General features: G+C 49.0%; 1 protein-coding gene across 1 annotated transcript in view; it reads left to right on the forward strand.

The window, feature by feature from the left end:
• DNAH2 (dynein axonemal heavy chain 2) overlaps positions 1 to 16665 on the forward strand; it is a 123766-nt gene that overhangs the window by 60890 nt on the left and 46211 nt on the right. Inside the window, exons 32-46 of the mRNA XM_045375386.2 lie at positions 114 to 215; positions 884 to 1009; positions 1683 to 1793; positions 2648 to 2836; positions 3276 to 3379; positions 3476 to 3665; positions 4427 to 4607; positions 5629 to 5756; positions 6102 to 6254; positions 6513 to 6638; positions 12520 to 12738; positions 12964 to 13081; positions 13291 to 13427; positions 14261 to 14398; positions 14487 to 14645. Coding sequence (XP_045231321.2) covers positions 114 to 215; positions 884 to 1009; positions 1683 to 1793; positions 2648 to 2836; positions 3276 to 3379; positions 3476 to 3665; positions 4427 to 4607; positions 5629 to 5756; positions 6102 to 6254; positions 6513 to 6638; positions 12520 to 12738; positions 12964 to 13081; positions 13291 to 13427; positions 14261 to 14398; positions 14487 to 14645 — 2181 coding nt within the window. The remainder of the gene's footprint in view (positions 1 to 113; positions 216 to 883; positions 1010 to 1682; positions 1794 to 2647; positions 2837 to 3275; positions 3380 to 3475; positions 3666 to 4426; positions 4608 to 5628; positions 5757 to 6101; positions 6255 to 6512; positions 6639 to 12519; positions 12739 to 12963; positions 13082 to 13290; positions 13428 to 14260; positions 14399 to 14486; positions 14646 to 16665) is intronic.

Consider the following 16665-nt stretch of genomic DNA (forward strand, 5'->3'; position numbering starts at 1 on the left):
TAATATTGAGAGGAGGGGAGAGGAGCAGTAATTACCCTCAAAAGGCCCCAGTACTTCTAGGCGGATACCAAGCGTGGGCCGGCCAGGCTCTGAGCAGCTTCTGTTTTCTGCAGGTTGGAGGGTCCAGCAGCAAATGGGAAGCTGTGGGAATGTTCTCCGGCGACGGCGAGTACATTGATTTCCTCCACTCAGTACTTTTAGAAGGGCCTGTGGAGGTGAGTTGTGGTGGGGGTCTGAGGACCTAGCTGATTCTTCTTCCTGCAGACAGTTCACCTGGGCCGGGCACGGTGGCTCACACCTGTAATCCCAGCACTCTGGGAGGCCGAGGCGGGCGGATCCCCTGAGGTCGGGAGTTCCAGACCAGCCTGACCAACATGGAGAAACCCCATCTCTACTAAAAGTACAAAATTAGCCGGGAGTGGTGGCGCATGCCTGTAATCCCAGCTATTCAGGAGGCTGAGGCAGGAGAATCGCTCAAACCTGGGAGGCGGAGGTTGCAGTGAGCTGAGATCGCGCCATTGCACTCCAGCCTGGGCAATAAGAGTGAAACTCCATCTCAAAAAAAGAAAAAGAAAAAAAAAGAAAGTTCACCTGGCTCCATGAGGAGAGAAGATCTCTGTAAATGGCCGATAGTCACTCTTTCCCCTCCCACCTGCCATTCCTAACAATGATCATCTCTGCTCTGAACTGAAATTTCCTTCTGAAAGTCAGACCATCTGCCTCAGAGCCTCCATTTCTCTCAGGGACCCAAGCCAGCCGTTGCCCATTCCTGCTTTTCTCTGGGTACAAAGCCCTGGAGTGCCGCTTCCTAACTGCCTTCCCTGTGGAGGACCTTGGCCGTGCCCCTGAGGCTGAGCTACCCTATTCTCCCACCTCCCCCTAGTCCTGGCTCGGCGATGTGGAACGGACCATGAGGGTGACCCTGCGGGACCTTCTCCGGAACTGCCGCCTGGCCCTCAAGAAGTTCCTCAACAAGAGGGACAAATGGGTGAAGGAGTGGGCTGGCCAGGTGAGTTGGGGTCAACAGAAATGAGGGAACAAGGGGCCAGGCATGGTGGCTCACACCTGTAATCCCAGCACTTTGGGAGGCCGAGGCGGCCAGATCACTTGAGGTCAGAAGTTCAAGACCAGCCTGGCCAACGTGGTGAAACCCTGTCTCTACTAAAAACACAAAAAATTATCTGGTGTGGTGATGCACACCTGTAATCCCAGTTTCTCAGGAGGCAGGAAAATAGCTTGAACCCAGGAGGCGAAGGTTGCAATGAGCCAAGACCGTGCCACTGCACTCCAGCCTGGGTGACAAAGTAAGACTCCATCTAAAAAAATTTTAAAAATTAAAAAAAATTTAAAAAAAAAGAAAGAAAAAAAAAGAAAGAAATGAAGAAATGAGGGAACAAGAAGATAGAGTTAAAAAGATGGAGTTAAAAGGAGGTGGCCAGTGGAAAGACAGAATCTTGAGTCTCACACAATGTGGTTTCTTACCCCCCTTTCTGGGCTGTGCTCTGGTCACTCCCAGCTGGACCCTTAGCTCCTGACCTGAGGCCCATGATGTCCCATCTTTCAGAGCAGATTGGGTGCAGTTGGGAGAGGCACACAGTTCTTGAAATAACTGGGACTTGGGAGCTGGGCTGTGTGGATGGCCGAGGACAGGGCTTTGGGACATGGCTTCTGCACATCCTCAGATGGTGATCACTGCCAGTCAGATCCAGTGGACGGCTGATGTCACCAAGTGCCTGCTGACAGCGAAGGAGCGGGGAGACAAGAAAATCCTTAAGGTCATGAAGAAGAAGCAGGTGGGAGGCCAAGCACAGTGGCTGATGCTTGTAATCCCAGCACTTTGGGAGGCAGAGGTGGGAGGAGCCCACTCACTTGAGCCCAGGAGTTTGAGACCAGCCTGGGCAATATGGTGAAACCCCTTCTTTACCAAAAAATACAAAAATTAGCTGGTGGCACACCCAGGAGGTTGAGGCTGCAGTGAGCTGAGATCGTACCACTGCACTCCAGCCTGGGCAACAGAGCAAGACTCTGTCTCAAAAAAAAAAAGGCTGGGCACAGTGGCTCACGCGTGTAATCCCAGCACTTTGGGAGGCCGAGGCAGGCGGATTACGAGGTCAGGAGATTGAGACCATCCTGGCTAACACGGTGAAACCCCGTCTCTATTAAAAATACAAAAAATTAGCCAGGCATGGTGGCGGGCGCCTGTAGTCCCAGCTACTCGGGAGGCTGAGGCAGGAGAATGGCGTGAACCCAGGAGTTGGAGGTTGCAGTGAGCCAAGATCTCGCCACTGCACTCCAGCCTGCGCAACAGAGTGAGACTCTGTCTCAAAAAAAAAAAAAAAAAAAGAAAAGAAAAGAAAAGAAAAGAAAAAAAGCAGGTGGGTGCTCTGCAAGTATGGGCTAGGTCTGGAGCTAGAATTGCAGGGAGGAAGCAGTCAGAATTAGAGGTGAGCTGGTGGAAAAGGGCCAGAGCGAGGGTGCTTTATGATGGAAGTCCAGTGCGGGCAGTCCGCGGTGGAGCAGAATTACCAGGAGTTACAGCAGGTGGGGTCAGCACTGGGTTGGAAGTGGTGCTGGGTGGGGGTGAGGGGTGATCGGGCTTTGGCGACATTGCTCTGTCTGCTCTCTTCCCTGCTGCCTCATGCCACAGGTGTCAATCCTGAATAAGTATTCAGAAGCTATCAGGGGGAACTTGACCAAGATCATGCGGCTTAAAATTGTGGCTCTGGTGACGATAGAAATTCATGCCCGGGATGTGTTGGAGAAGCTTTACAAGAGTGGCCTTATGGATGTCAATTCCTTTGACTGGCTCAGCCAACTTCGGTTCTACTGGGAGAAGGTGCCAGATGGGCCAACTCCCCACTCTCTTACTGTAAAATGGATCCTAATGCTTTTATTGCATCCATGATCTGTAAATGCAAGGATATCCTAAGCCAAGCCTTAGTCCTGTCCCAGTACCCTAATCCAGTTCTTCCTCCCATCTCCTCCCCACAATCAGGAGTGGCAAGCAGTTGTCCCAGTCAGGGCTCATTATGAATGTCACTTGAACAGGACTCAGAAACACTCCAGGCAGCTGCTGCGTTGGGTTGGGGTGGACGTGCAATATGAAACCCATTTTCCATCTTGCTCATAAACCACTCCACTTTTCAACTCTAAAAGGGAACCCCCAATCCCTTCACTGCAGCCTCCCTGGCAACTCTGAGCCCCACTCTCAGTCATTGTCCCAGCTCTAACTCTCCTAAACCCACCTCTCTCTTTTTCTGCCCTGTTTTCCCCAGGATCTTGATGACTGTATGATCCGCCAGACCAACACGCAATTTCAGTATAGTTATGAGTACCTGGGTAACTCGGGCCGGCTTGTCATCACCCCCCTGACGGACAGGTCTGCCGTGTGGGATGAATGAGGTGGCTGGGGTGGGGGCAGCAGAAGCTGAGAAGCTTCCGGGAGTCTGACTCCGGTTCTGTCCTCAATTCTCAGGTGTTACATGACACTGACCACGGCATTGCACCTGCACCGAGGGGGCTCCCCAAAAGGCCCCGCAGGCACGGGCAAGACCGAGACCGTCAAAGACCTGGGCAAGGCCCTGGGCATATATGTCATTGTGGTCAACTGCTCTGAGGGCCTGGACTACAAGTCCATGGGCCGAATGTACTCAGGTCTGGCTCAGGTCAGTATCCTGCCACCCTGTGCCAGAAGCCCCTTAAATACCTTTTCGTTCCAGAAAATAAACTGAAACCCAAATCTGGTTCAGTGCTTTGTAGCTTCATGACATTGCATCATGGGTAATTCTTTTTTTTTTTTTTTTTTTTTTTTTGAGTGTAGTGGTGTGATCTCGGCTCACTGCAACCTTCGCCTCCCGGGTTCAAGCAATTCTCCTGCCTCAGCCTCCTGAGTAGCTGAGATTACAGGCGAATGCCACCAAACCTGGCTAATTTTTGTATTTTTAGTGGAGATGGGGTTTCACCATCTTGGCCAGGCTGGTCTCAGACTCCTGACCTCAGGTGATCCGCCTGTCTCAACCTCCCAAAGTGCTGGGATTACAGGCGTGAGCCACCGCGCCCAGCCACAACTAGGAAAGTCCCTTCCCCTTCCTGAGCTTCACGTAGCTTATTTGCAAAAATCAGAAGATTATAAAGGATTAAAGAAAATAATGCGTGTTAACTGGAGCAGAATAGACAGTGCACACAAGTTCCCTACCCTAGTCTCTTTCCAACCCACACCTTTTCTAGCATCACCCCAGACTGGCCCCATCTGATGGAAAGTTCTGGCCAGAAGCTACAACAGGGTACTCTGGTGCCCTTCTCCCTGCACTCTATTCTGGAGGCCGCCTCACCTCGTGAAACATTTTAAGGAAGGGTGTGTGAATCATGCTTTCTAGCCTTTGGGGCACCTCTCTTGCTCCCAGTGACTCTGCCTTGCACCCCGCAGACCGGAGCCTGGGGTTGCTTTGATGAGTTTAACCGCATCAACATCGAGGTGCTGTCAGTGGTGGCCCAGCAGATCCTGTCCATCCTATCTGCCCTGGCTGCTGGCCTCACCCGTTTCCATTTTGACGGCTTTGAAATAAATCTGGTGTGGTCCTGTGGGATCTTCATTACCATGAATCCTGGTAGGTGGCAGGGAGTGGATGGGGTTTCTGGGGTGGGAAGGACTGGGTATTCAGGGGAAATAACTGCATCCTCCTCTTCCCCCTTCCATGCGAACGTGTATAGCTAAATGAAGTCTGGTTAAAAATAGCAAAGGGGAGAGAAGGATAAACACACAACTTTCTGGGAGAAGGGGAAGCAATCTTACTGTTTTCCCTAAAGGGATTAATAACTTTTTTTTTTTTGAGACGGAGTCTCGCTCTTTCACCCAGGCTGGAGATGGAGTGCAGTGGCACGATCTCGGCTCACTGCAAGCTCTGCCTCCTGGGTTCATACCATTCTCCTGCCTCAGCCTCCCGGGTAGCTGGGACTGCAGGTGCCTGCCATCGTGCCTGGCTAATTTTTTGTGTATTTTTTTTTAAGTAGAGATGGGGTTTCACTGTGTTAGCCAGGATGGTTTTGATCTCCTGACCTCGTGATCCGCCCACCTCGGTCTCCCAAAGTGCTGGGATTACAGGCGTGAGCCACCGCGTCTGGCCAGACCTCATCTTTTAAGATACTTAGTTATCTTCTCCCATTAGGCTAGCTCCCAGAGTTCTGGTCTCTCTGCCATCTCTTTTGCAGCAGGCCCTAGGGTCCCTCATTACTGTTCCCTAAGAACAACTCTGGGGGAAGGGCCTAGGACAGCACAGGGATAGGAAAGGGTTTAGGAACTGAACGAATAAGAGGAAAAGCTGTGATTTCTATTAGGACTGATGTGAGCTATACACAGAATCTGGAGAGATGGGAAATTGACAGCTCTGTGATTTGAGTTTGAAACAGGGCCACGCAGAAAGTAAGGAAAGGACCACAGAGAAGAGAGAAGACCAAAGCGGACTAGGAAGGGCTGGGGCTGAGATGAGAAAGGATGTGATCTTGCAGTTAGGGAGAAAGTTAGGGATGGAGTTAAGGTGGGAGAAAATGAGATTGATTGGAAAGTGGGTTTGGAGAAGCAAATCAAGATGAGGAAATATATGATTCTAAGTAAGTGGCATTGTTTTCCAGGCTATGCTGGCCGCACAGAGCTTCCTGAAAATCTTAAATCCATGTTCCGCCCAATTGCCATGGTGGTGCCTGACTCCACCCTCATTGCAGAAATCATTCTCTTTGGAGAGGGCTTTGGCAACTGCAAGGTACTCCAATAACCCCTTTTCTGCAGTGATTTTAATTCCCTTTCATAATTATTCCCTGGACAGAGGAGCTCCCCAAGGGCCTCACTATCAGCTTATCCTCTAAGGAACTTAGACTATTGTCCGTAGGATGTAGGGGGAGAAAACTTTAGGGGAGGGAAGTTTCTCCTCTGTGATACCACTAATTAACAATGGCGTGATTCACACGATTTCATCAGGAGAGTCCGTAGAGTACCTCCTAGCTGCTTCACGTCCTGGTACCTGGCTTCCTGTCTCTGACTGTCCCGAGATGAAGCAGAGGGATTTGTGGGGAGATGGACTGTTTCCTCCTCTGTTTTGGTTCCCCAGATTCTGGCCAAGAAGGTGTACACACTCTACTCACTGGCTGTGCAGCAGCTCTCCAGACAGGACCACTATGACTTTGGCCTGCGTGCCCTCACCTCCCTTCTGCGCTATGCTGGCAAGAAGCGCCGCCTACAGCCGGATCTGACTGATGAAGAGGTAGAGCAAGGACACAGCCTTTGGACCTGACTTCCACTGTCACTGGCCCTATGTCACTTCCCTCAAGTCTTTCAGACCCTTTCTTTCCCCAGATTGGGATTCCCACCTTCCCACCTGGTCCCATCCCGTGTTGCCCGCTGCTTTGCTAATGGCTAACTGGTGTATCCATTGTTCTTGGCACCTGCCCCGAAGCCCTGTGGAGGTGAAGGGCCTAGGCCCTGGCTCCTCAAGCCTGAGTCTCTGTCTTTTCCCATTCAGGTTCTGCTGCTCTCAATGAGAGACATGAACATCGCCAAGCTCACTTCAGTTGATGCACCCCTGTTCAATGCCATCGTGCAAGATCTGTTTCCCAACATTGAGCTGCCTGTCATTGACTATGGCAAGGTATTTGTTCCTTAATGCTCTCCCTGACCGGGTGCTGTGGCTCGTGCTTGTAATTACAGCACTTTGGGAGGCTGAGGTGGGCAGATTGCTTGAGTCTAGGAGTTTGAGACCAGCCTGGGCAACATGGTGAAACCCCATATCTACAAAATATACAAAAATTAGCCAGGCATGGTGGTGCGCATACTTGTAGTCCCAGCTAGTCGGGAGGCTGAGGTAAGAGGATTGCTTGAGCCCAGGAGGTTGAGGCTATAATGAGCTGAGATTGTGCCTCTGCACTCCAGCCTGAGTGACAGAGCAAGACCCTGTCTCAAAAAAACAAAACAGAAACCAAAAAAAGCGCACTCTCCCTGACCACATAGGTGAATAGGCATCTGGGAACAGAAAACTTGGCTTCCAGGCCTTGTTCTGCCATCTGCTAGCTATGACTCTGAGCAAGTCAGCTGACCTCTCTTTGGACTTCCTTATCTATAAAGCAATAGACTATTCAAACATTCTGCTCTCTGACCACGACTCCCTCTCCCGCTGACCTGCTCAAATGTACCTGCTCAAGTGCATCCACGCAACAATGCTCTGACTTCATCGAAACCTCTAGTCCGTTGCCTTTGCACTTTCTCTGTGCCCATCAGTCCTCCATGCCTCTACTTCTCACCTCAGCAGGGAGTTTTGAGGAGAGGTTGCTAGAAGCCACTTGGTGTCAGAGAGCAGCGGAACGGAAGAAGGAGTTTTAGAAAGCATAAGAACTTTCTTATCTGGAAGTGTGGTAGTCTAGATACCCTGAATGATCCTTTCAATAGAAACTACTAAAATGATGGATAAAAATATAACAATGACATCCTTTTTAATGCATTGCTAAGCTGGCAAGAAAGAAAGAATTCCAGGAGTTAAGGAGGGTGGGGAGTAAAAGCAGGAACCCTGGGAGACAGGTGAGTACCAAAGCTGGCCTTCTCCCTGAAAACTGTTGTTGATCTCAAGGCAGTGGGAATAGGAGATGAAACAGCCCAAGTCTGAAGATAGAACAGAAAATGCAGGGCTGCGTAAACCCCAGTCCACAAGGGGCAACACCCCCAGTAGATGGAAAAAAGAGAAGCCTGCGATTTAGAAGGGTATATATAGGAAAGAAACTTGCTTGTTTTGATCTCTGATGATGGAAGAAAAAGACCAAATTTCCTTTGAGATTTCCTAACCACACACCAGCTCTCACATGGTTTCCAGTCATCGTTTCTCCTACTGTGTAATCAGAGAAGAAATCTCAAGCTTAGATTTTAATATTAAGTAGTTCTAGGTTGTTAGTGCCCCCAGGTGACAGGAAGAAGCAAAAGCAAATTATTTCTGGAGGAATGAAATTTCAACTCACACTTCAAAGAATTGCCACAGGTAAAAGTCCAAGAAAATGAGCAACTCATGGTCAAAAATCACAAAACACACAAGGAAACAAGAAACCATGAATGGGAGCCAGAACAACAACAGACAGTGGAATCAGATCCATGAAAACTTACTTCAGATATTGAAACTGATAGGGGCAAGGTGTGGTACTTCACGCCTGTCATCTCAACACTTTGGAGGCTGAGACAAGAGGATCACTTTAGGCCAGGAGTTCAAGACCAGCCTGGGCAACATAGCAAGACCTTCATCTCTTAAAAAAAAAAAAAAAAAATGCCAGGCATGTGGTATGCTCTTTAGTCGCAATTACTCCTTTCTCCAAAAGCTACTAGAAAATGTGCTCTACTTAAATACAGGAGCCGTGAAAGGGATGACAGGAAACAAAAGATTCGGTGCAAGGAGGAGGCTACAGTAATCCTTGGGGTGTTGGTGAATGGAGGTCATGGGATGACGGTGGTGCACTGGGCAAAGAGAGAAGCCAATCCAGATTGGAGCAAACCTGAAGGCTTTTGGAGGACTTTTAAAATTTTATTTATTTATTTATTTTTTTGAGATGGAGTTTCACTCTTGTTGCTCAGGCTGGAGTGCAACGGCACAATCTCGGCTCACCGCAACCTCCGCGCTCCAGGTTCAAGCGATTCTCCTGCCTCAGGAGTAGCTGGGATTACAGGCATGCGCCACCACACCTGGCTAATTTTGTATTTTTGGTACAGATGGGGTTTCTCCATGTTGGTCAGGCTGGTCTCAAACTCCCGACCTCAGGTGATATGCCTGCCTCAGCCTCCCAAAGTGCTGGGATTACAGGCATGAGCCACCGCACCAGGGCAGGAGGACTTTTTAAAGAAGAAATTGATACCCGATGTGAAAATTGTTTGAAAGATTTAGTCAACTGGTAGAGTTTGGAATTGAGTTAGAGATAAGCACATTAAAAACTAAGCAAATATGGGAGCCAAAAAAAAAAAAAAAAAGAAAAAACACACCTAAGCAAACAGACCAGACATGGTGGCCTAGCACTTTGGGAGGCGTAGGCGGGTGGATCACTTGAGGTCAGGAGTTTGAGACCAGCCTGGGCAACATGGTGAAACCCCATCTCTACAAAAAATACAAAAATGAGCCAGGTATAATGGCTCGTGCCTGTAGTCTCAGCTACTTGGAGGGGGCTGAGGCAGGAGGATTGTTTGAGCCCAGGAGTTGGAGGCTGCAGTGGTTGAGATTGTGCCACTGCACTCCAGCCTGGGTGACAGAGTGAGACCTGTGTCCAAAAAAAAAAAAACCTAAGCAAACAAACATCACAGAAATTATTAGATCCTAGGGAAAACAAAAAAGTTGCCCAAGAAAGGAAAAGTAATCATACATTGTTTTACTGATACTTCATAGTGTTTACAAGAGACCCACCTAAAGTTTAATGACAAAGGGCTGAAAGTCAAAGAACAGAAAAAGATGTTTTTTCTATTATATGATTAGCATTAGTAAATAATTAGTATTAGTAAATACTAACCAAAGAAAGCTAGGGTAGCAATATGGGACAACAGATTTTGAGCTAAAAAGCACTGCTAGAAATAGAGGGCCATTTCATAATAATAAAGGATTCAAGGCCGGGCGCGGTGGCTCAAGCCTGTAATCCCAGCACTTTGGGAGGCCGAGACGGACGGATCACGAGGTCAGGAGATCGAGACCATCCTGGCTAACACGGTGAAACCCCGTCTCTACTAAAAAATACAAAAAACTAGCCGGGCGAGGTGGCGGGCGCCTGTAGTCCCAGCTACTCGGGAGGCTGAGGCAGGAGAATGGTCTAAACCCGGGCGGCGGAGCTTGCAGTGAGCTGAGATCCGGCCACTGCACCCCAGCCTGGGCGACAGAGCAAGACTCTGTCTCAAAAAAAAAAAAAAAAAAAAAAAAAAAAAGGATTCAACTCATCAGAAAGGTATAACAATTCTAAATTTTGGTGCACCTAATAATACAGCCTCAAAATAAGTAGAGCTAATTTTGCACAATTACAAGGAGAAATGGACAAATCTATCATAGTGGAAAGCTTGATATCTCTTAATTGATAAATCAAACAGACTAAAAATCAGGATATAGAAGATTTGAAGAACACAATCAACAATCATTATTTAATAGATATCTATACAAACTGGTCTCAATAATTGGAGAATCAGCCAGGCATAGTGGCTCATGTCTGTAGTCCCAGGACTTTGGGAGGCCAAGGTGGGAGGATTACCTGAGGTCACGACTTTGAGGCTGCAGTGAGCCGTGACTGTACCGCTGCACTCCAGCCTGGCTGACAGAGTGAGAACTCGATAAAATAAAATAAAATAAAATAAAATAAGATAAAATAATTGAAGCATAACCATATTTTTCAAGCACACATAGAAAATTGTTGGACCATGTAGGAAAAGGAAAATTGATGACTATGTAAAGGCCATAAATTTGCCTCAAAAATGTCAAAGGAAGATATTCATACCACATTTTCTGATCACAATGATAACTCTACAGGCAGAGTAGACTTTATGGCAAGAAGCAATAGTAAAGGTAAAGGGTGACATTTCATAATGATAAAAGGATCAATGCACAGAAAGTTATAACAGTTCTAAATCTGTATGCACTAAATAATATAGCTACAAAATCCATAAAAGAAAATGGACAGAACCGTAGGAGAAACACATAAATCCACAGCCCTGGTGGGAGATCTTGACTTACTTCTTTCAGAAACTGATAATGCAAACAGACCAAAAAATCCATAGAGGTGCATTTGAATGCTTTTAACAGACAGTGACAAAATAGAATTTGTAAAAGCCCAAATGTTTGGAAATTTGGCAATACAATTCTAAATAACTAATGGATCAAAGAAGAAATTAGAGGATTTTTTTTTTTTTTTTTTTTGAGATGGAGTTTTGCTCTGTTGCCCAGGCTGGAGTACAGTGGCATGATCTCAGCTCACTGCAACCTCCGCCTCCCAGGTTCAAGCGATTCTCATGCCTCAGCCTCCTGAGTAGCTGGGACTAGAGGCGCCCGCCACCACGCCCGGCTAATTTTTTGTATTTTTAGTAGAGACGGGGTTTCGTCATGTTGGCCAGGCTGGTCTCGAACTCCTGACCTCAGGTGATCTGCCCACCTCAGCCTCCCAAAGTGTTGGGATTATAGTCCTGAGCCACCGCACCTAGCTGAGAATTTTTTTTTTTTTTTTTTTTTTTTGAGACGGAGTCTCGCTCTGTCACCCAGGCTGGAGTGCAGTGGCCGGATCTCAGCTCACTGCAAGCTCCGCCTCCCGGGTTTACGCCATTCTCCTGCCTCAGCCTCCCGAGTAGCTGGGACTACAGGCGCCTGCCACCTCGCCCGGCTAAGTTTTTGTATTTTTAGTAGAGACGGGGTTTCACTGTGTTAGCCAGGATGGTCTCGATCTCCTGACCTCGTGATCCGCCCGTCTCGGCCTCCCAAAGTGCTGGGATTACAGGCTTGAGCCACCGCGCCTGGCCGCTGAGAATATTTTTTAACTGAATAAATAGAAAATGTGACATTAAACTTCTTTAGGACACTAAACACATGTGCACACAGAAAACATACTAATAAAACTTCTCAGATAGTGGAAGGAAGTGAAATTGGTGAGGCCTGTTAGTACAAGTAACGATCTTGCATCTATTTGAAATTATTTGGCTACATGAGCTGTGTGTTTTAAAATGGCACACTATTCTGGGGCCGATCTACTAGGTCATGGTTCTTCAAGCATTACTTTTTTTTTTTTTCCCCGAGATGGAGTCTTGCTCTGTCGCCCAGGCTGGAGTGCAGTGGCACAGTCTCGGCTCACTGCAAGCTCCACCTCCCGGGTTCACGCCATTCTCCTGCCTCAGCCTCCCAAGTAGCTGGGACTACAGGCACCCACCACCATGCCTGGCTAATTTTTTGTATTTTTAGTAGAGACGGGGTTTCAACGTGTTAGCCAGGATGGTCTTGATCTCCTGACCTCGTGATCCGCCCGCCTCGACCTCCCAAAGTGCTGGGATTACAGGTGTGAGCCACCACGCCCAGCCCAAGCATTACTTTTTAACTTAGGTAATAATGTCTTTAACATTAATTGGGCTCTTCCACCAAACTGTGAGCTCTGCAATAGTACGAAATCTATTTTGTCCCAAGCCGTATCCCTGGCAACCGGCAAGCACAGTACTTGGCATACATTGTAGAGGCTTAATAAATATTTGCTGAATCATAAAAAGGGTGTAGAGCTACATGTAAGACATTGTGCCAATGAGGAAACTGAGGCGTGGAGAAGTAACTTACCCAGGATCACATAGCTGAGAGCTGGGGAACCAGCCTGGCCGACTCCAGAGCCCAGTCTTTCAACTCTGCAATGGGCCAGCTTCCCAGTGAGTGAACAGAGCCAGAGTGCAGAGGGCCCATTTTTAACAGTTTTGAACATATTCTCTCTGGCATTGGGGAGATTTTGAAAGCCCTTTAAAGGCCTCATCCTTTTTTCTTCTGCTTGTTGTGTTTTCCCTTCCCTCAGCTGCGGGAGACCGTTGAGCAGGAGATTCGAGACATGGGCCTGCAAAGCACGCCGTTCACTCTCACCAAGGTTTTCCAGTTGTATGAAACCAAGAACTCCCGCCACTCCACCATGATTGTGGGCTGCACGGGCAGTGGCAAGACGGCCTCATGGCGCATCCTGCAGGCCTCCCTGTCCTCTCTGTGCCACGCTGGAGACCCTAACTTCAACATTGTTAGAGTACGGGGCTGGGACAGTGGAGTCAGTGGCAGAGACTTGAGTAGTAAAAAGACAGTGGAGGGTGGGGGCCAGGGAGAACCTTGCAAGGCCAGGAGGGCTGTACTGGGTCCACGGAGGCCTGGAGCGATGAGAGAAGGGGCAAATGCACGTACCTAAGAGGGGTCTGGAAATAAAGGGGGGTTTTTGTCTATCAGCAGCTAAAACCCCTTCTGGTGTCATTTTCAGGAGTTCCCTTTGAACCCCAAGGCATTGTCTCTAGGGGAACTGTACGGGGAATATGACCTCAGCAGCAATGAATGGACAGATGGCATCTTGTCCAGTGTCATGCGGACAGCATGTGCAGGTATCCAAAGGATCGTGGGGTGTGGAGAGCAGACGCCTGAGTCTCCTAAGGAGGCAGGGAGTCTGGGGATAGGAATTTCCAAGTTGGTGGAGAAATGCCTGGAGAATGGTGAAGTACAAGGATGCGTAGGCTTGCATCTCCGAGGAGTGTGAGCGGAGGGCGCAAGGTGAGTGGCTCCCTGGTTTCCTCATCACCCACCATCCACTCAGATGAGAAACCTGATGAGAAGTGGATCCTGTTCGACGGCCCCGTGGACACGCTGTGGATCGAGAGCATGAACTCCGTCATGGATGATAACAAGGTGTTGACCCTCATCAACGGCGAGCGCATTGCGATGCCCGAGCAGGTCAGGGATGTGGCTGACTCCCGAGGGCTTGCAGAGGCAGGCACCGGAGGGCATGGGCCGGGGCTGGGGAGGACAGCCAGGAATCTCAGAGCAGGGCAGGTTCTGCGGGAGAGAGCTGAAGGGAGGATGCCTGGATTCAGGGAAACCTGCAGCTGAAGAAAAAATGCTTTGCCTACCATGGCTGTTGAGAACAATGATAAGAAAAACACTCTGTGTCGTAAGCACTGTGTAGGCTCGGGTGGCCCTCCTCAGCTCATTCCCATGGACGCATGAGGCAGGACCCTCATTTGTGCACCCAGGGGTATGAATTCATGGACTGGCAAGCACACCCTTTTCCACCCGCTCCAACAATGCGAGCAAGAGAGTGAGTTTTCATAAGGACAACCTTGAATAAGCTCTAATTTCTTTTAAAGCAAACTGGACTGGGCTGGGTGGCTCATGCCTGTAATCCAAGCACTTTGGGAGGGAGGTCAAGGTGGGCAGATCACTTGAGGTCAAGAGTTTAAGACCGGCCTGGCCAACAGGGTGAAACCCCGTCTCTACTAAAAAATATAAAAGTTAGCTGGGTGTGGTGTTGTGCACCTTTAGTCCCAGGTACTCTGGAGACTGAGGTGGGAGGATTGCTTGAACCTGAGAGGCAGAGGTTGCAGTGAGCCAAGATCATGCCACTGCACTCCAGCTTGGGTGACAGAGCAAGACTCTGTCTCAAAAAAAAAAAAAAAAAAAAAGCAAATTGTTTTTGAACTTGTAGCATCCGAGTTCTGGGTATTTTATTATTCCTGAAGGTGGGGGATGCAGAGAGAGATGAAGTTCTGACAAGCGTATATCCTTAGGTGTCTCTTCTGTTCGAAGTGGAGAACCTGGCAGTGGCCTCTCCAGCCACCGTATCCCGCTGCGGGATGGTCTACACTGACTATGCTGACCTGGGCTGGAAGCCCTATGTTCAGTCGTGGCTGGAGAAGAGGCCAAAGGTATGAAGGGAACTAAGGAGAGGGAAAGTAACCAGTGTGGCTCCAGGACACCAGGGTGAATGAAGACTCCCTTCTTATTCAACTCCAGGCTGAGGTGGAGCCCCTTCAACGCATGTTCGAAAAGTTCATCAACAAGATGCTGGCCTTTAAGAAGGACAACTGCAAGGAGCTGGTGCCCCTGCCCGAGTACAGTGGTATCATCTCCCTCTGCAAGCTGTACTCGGCCCTGGCCACGCCAGAGAATGGGGTAAGGGGAGGACACAGACCACGGGCAGGGGTAGGGAGGGCTCACAGTCTCACCAGGACAACTTCTGGGAAACGGTGTGTCTGAGACAGGTTGAACGCCAGGCTTGAGTGGAGCAGAGACTCCAAGGGGAGGCCTCAATGACCATGGAGGCAGTGAGGGGTGTGTGTGTGCATGTGTGTGCGCACATCTGTGTGTGTGCACATGTGTGTCTGCATATGTGTGTGTGCACATGTGTGTTGAGCTGAAAGGTCCGACTAGGGGTTCTGAGTTGAATATGTACACAATGGGGTCTTGCTATAATTTCCCACCCATGCTTTGGGAGCTGAAAATAGCTCATTCTGCTCCTGACTTCTCCAGCCCTTCAAAATATAAATATAAGTTTTGGCGTAGATGAGGCCCTGGGACACCATTTCTCCTTGAAGACGCTTTCAGACTATTCTGATGAGAGGACTTTGTAAACATTTCAGATTAATTGATATTTAAGAAAAATTGTGCTCAGTTTAGAAGGACCAAAATTTGATATCTTCTGTTGAGCTTTAATCACTGCCTATAAATGGTTTGTATTGTTTTTAAAGATGTTGCCAGGTAATTAAACTATTAATACGTCATCAACAACAATTAAGATCTATAGGAACATATGTCATTCCTTGTACAGTTAATGTAAATTAAAAATATGTAGATGGGGCCGGGTACGGTGGTTCATGTCTGTAATCTCAGCACTTTGGGAGGCCGAGGTGGGTGGATCATGGAAGGTCAGGAATTCGAGACCAGCCTGGCCCACATGGTGAAACCCTATCTCTACTAAAAATACAAACTTAACCGGGTGTGGTGGCACACACCTGTAGTCCCAGCTACTTGGGAGGCTGAGGCAGGACAATCGCTTGAACCCAGGAGGCGGAGGCTGCAGTGAGCCGAGATTGCACCACTGCACTCCAGCCTGGGCGAGGCAGAGCAAGACTCCATCTCAAAAAAACAAAAACAAAACCAAAAAACTGTAGATGGACTTGCCAGGTACCGTGTGGGCAGAGGGCAGTTACGAGTATCAATAGCACACAGGTGCCAAGAAGGACGGGCTGGTTAGGGGAGGCTTCCTGGGTGAGCAGAGGGCAAGAGTGGCCTCTGCAGAAGTGCAGACACACAGGGGTCAGGCCTGGCGGGGCGGGCCTAGCTAGTGGTCTGTAGCCGGATATGGTGGGTGGTGTTTGTGTGCAGATGCTCTTCAGTGTGGCAGAGACCCTGAGGAGAGGGCTGGACCATGAGGATGGTGAGATGTGTTGTATGCTGAGAGAGCCGGAAGCGCAGACTAAGGATTCTGGACTGAAAATGGCAGACAACTGATTGTTTTTTTTTTTTTTGAGACGGAGTCTCGCTCTGTCGCCCAGGCTAGAGTGCAGTGGCGCGATCTCGGCTCACTGCAGGCTCCGCCTCCCGGGTTCACACCATTCTCCTGCCTTGGCCTCCCGAGTAGCTGGGACTACAGGCACCCGCCACCACGCTCGGCTAATTTTTTGTATGTTTAGTAGAGGCGGGGTTTCACCGTGTTAGCCAGGATGGTCTCGATCTCCTGACCTTGTGATCCGCCCGCCTCGGCCTCCCAAAGTGCTGGGATTACAGGCGTGAGTCACCGCGCCCGGCCAGGATTACTCTCTAAGCCCAAGATCAGTATCCTGGATTGGAGGGCACCAAGTGTAGCACGTTATCTGTGGTCCCAGGTGTCTTACGTCACAACCCATCCTCAAGCGCCCTCTGCCCATGGGCCTGTGTCTGCTTTGCATAGTAGGCCAGGGATGGTTTGAAGGATGCCAGGTTTGAAGGATGCCAGGTTGGTCATGGTCTCCAAGAGGCCCGACAGAGTCGGGATGGCCCCATGTGCTCCATGCGCCCAATCAGAAGAAAGACACCTGTCACGTGCCCCCTGGGCAGTGGGTTGAGAGCATGGGCTCTAAATATGCTCCTTCCATTATTAAGTTGGTACATTTTACATTTTATCTTTTTGGAGATAGGGTCTCACTCTGCTGCC

The sequence above is a fragment of the Macaca fascicularis genome, chromosome 16, assembly GCF_037993035.2.
Source record: "Macaca fascicularis isolate 582-1 chromosome 16, T2T-MFA8v1.1".
NCBI lineage: Eukaryota > Metazoa > Chordata > Mammalia > Primates > Cercopithecidae > Macaca > Macaca fascicularis.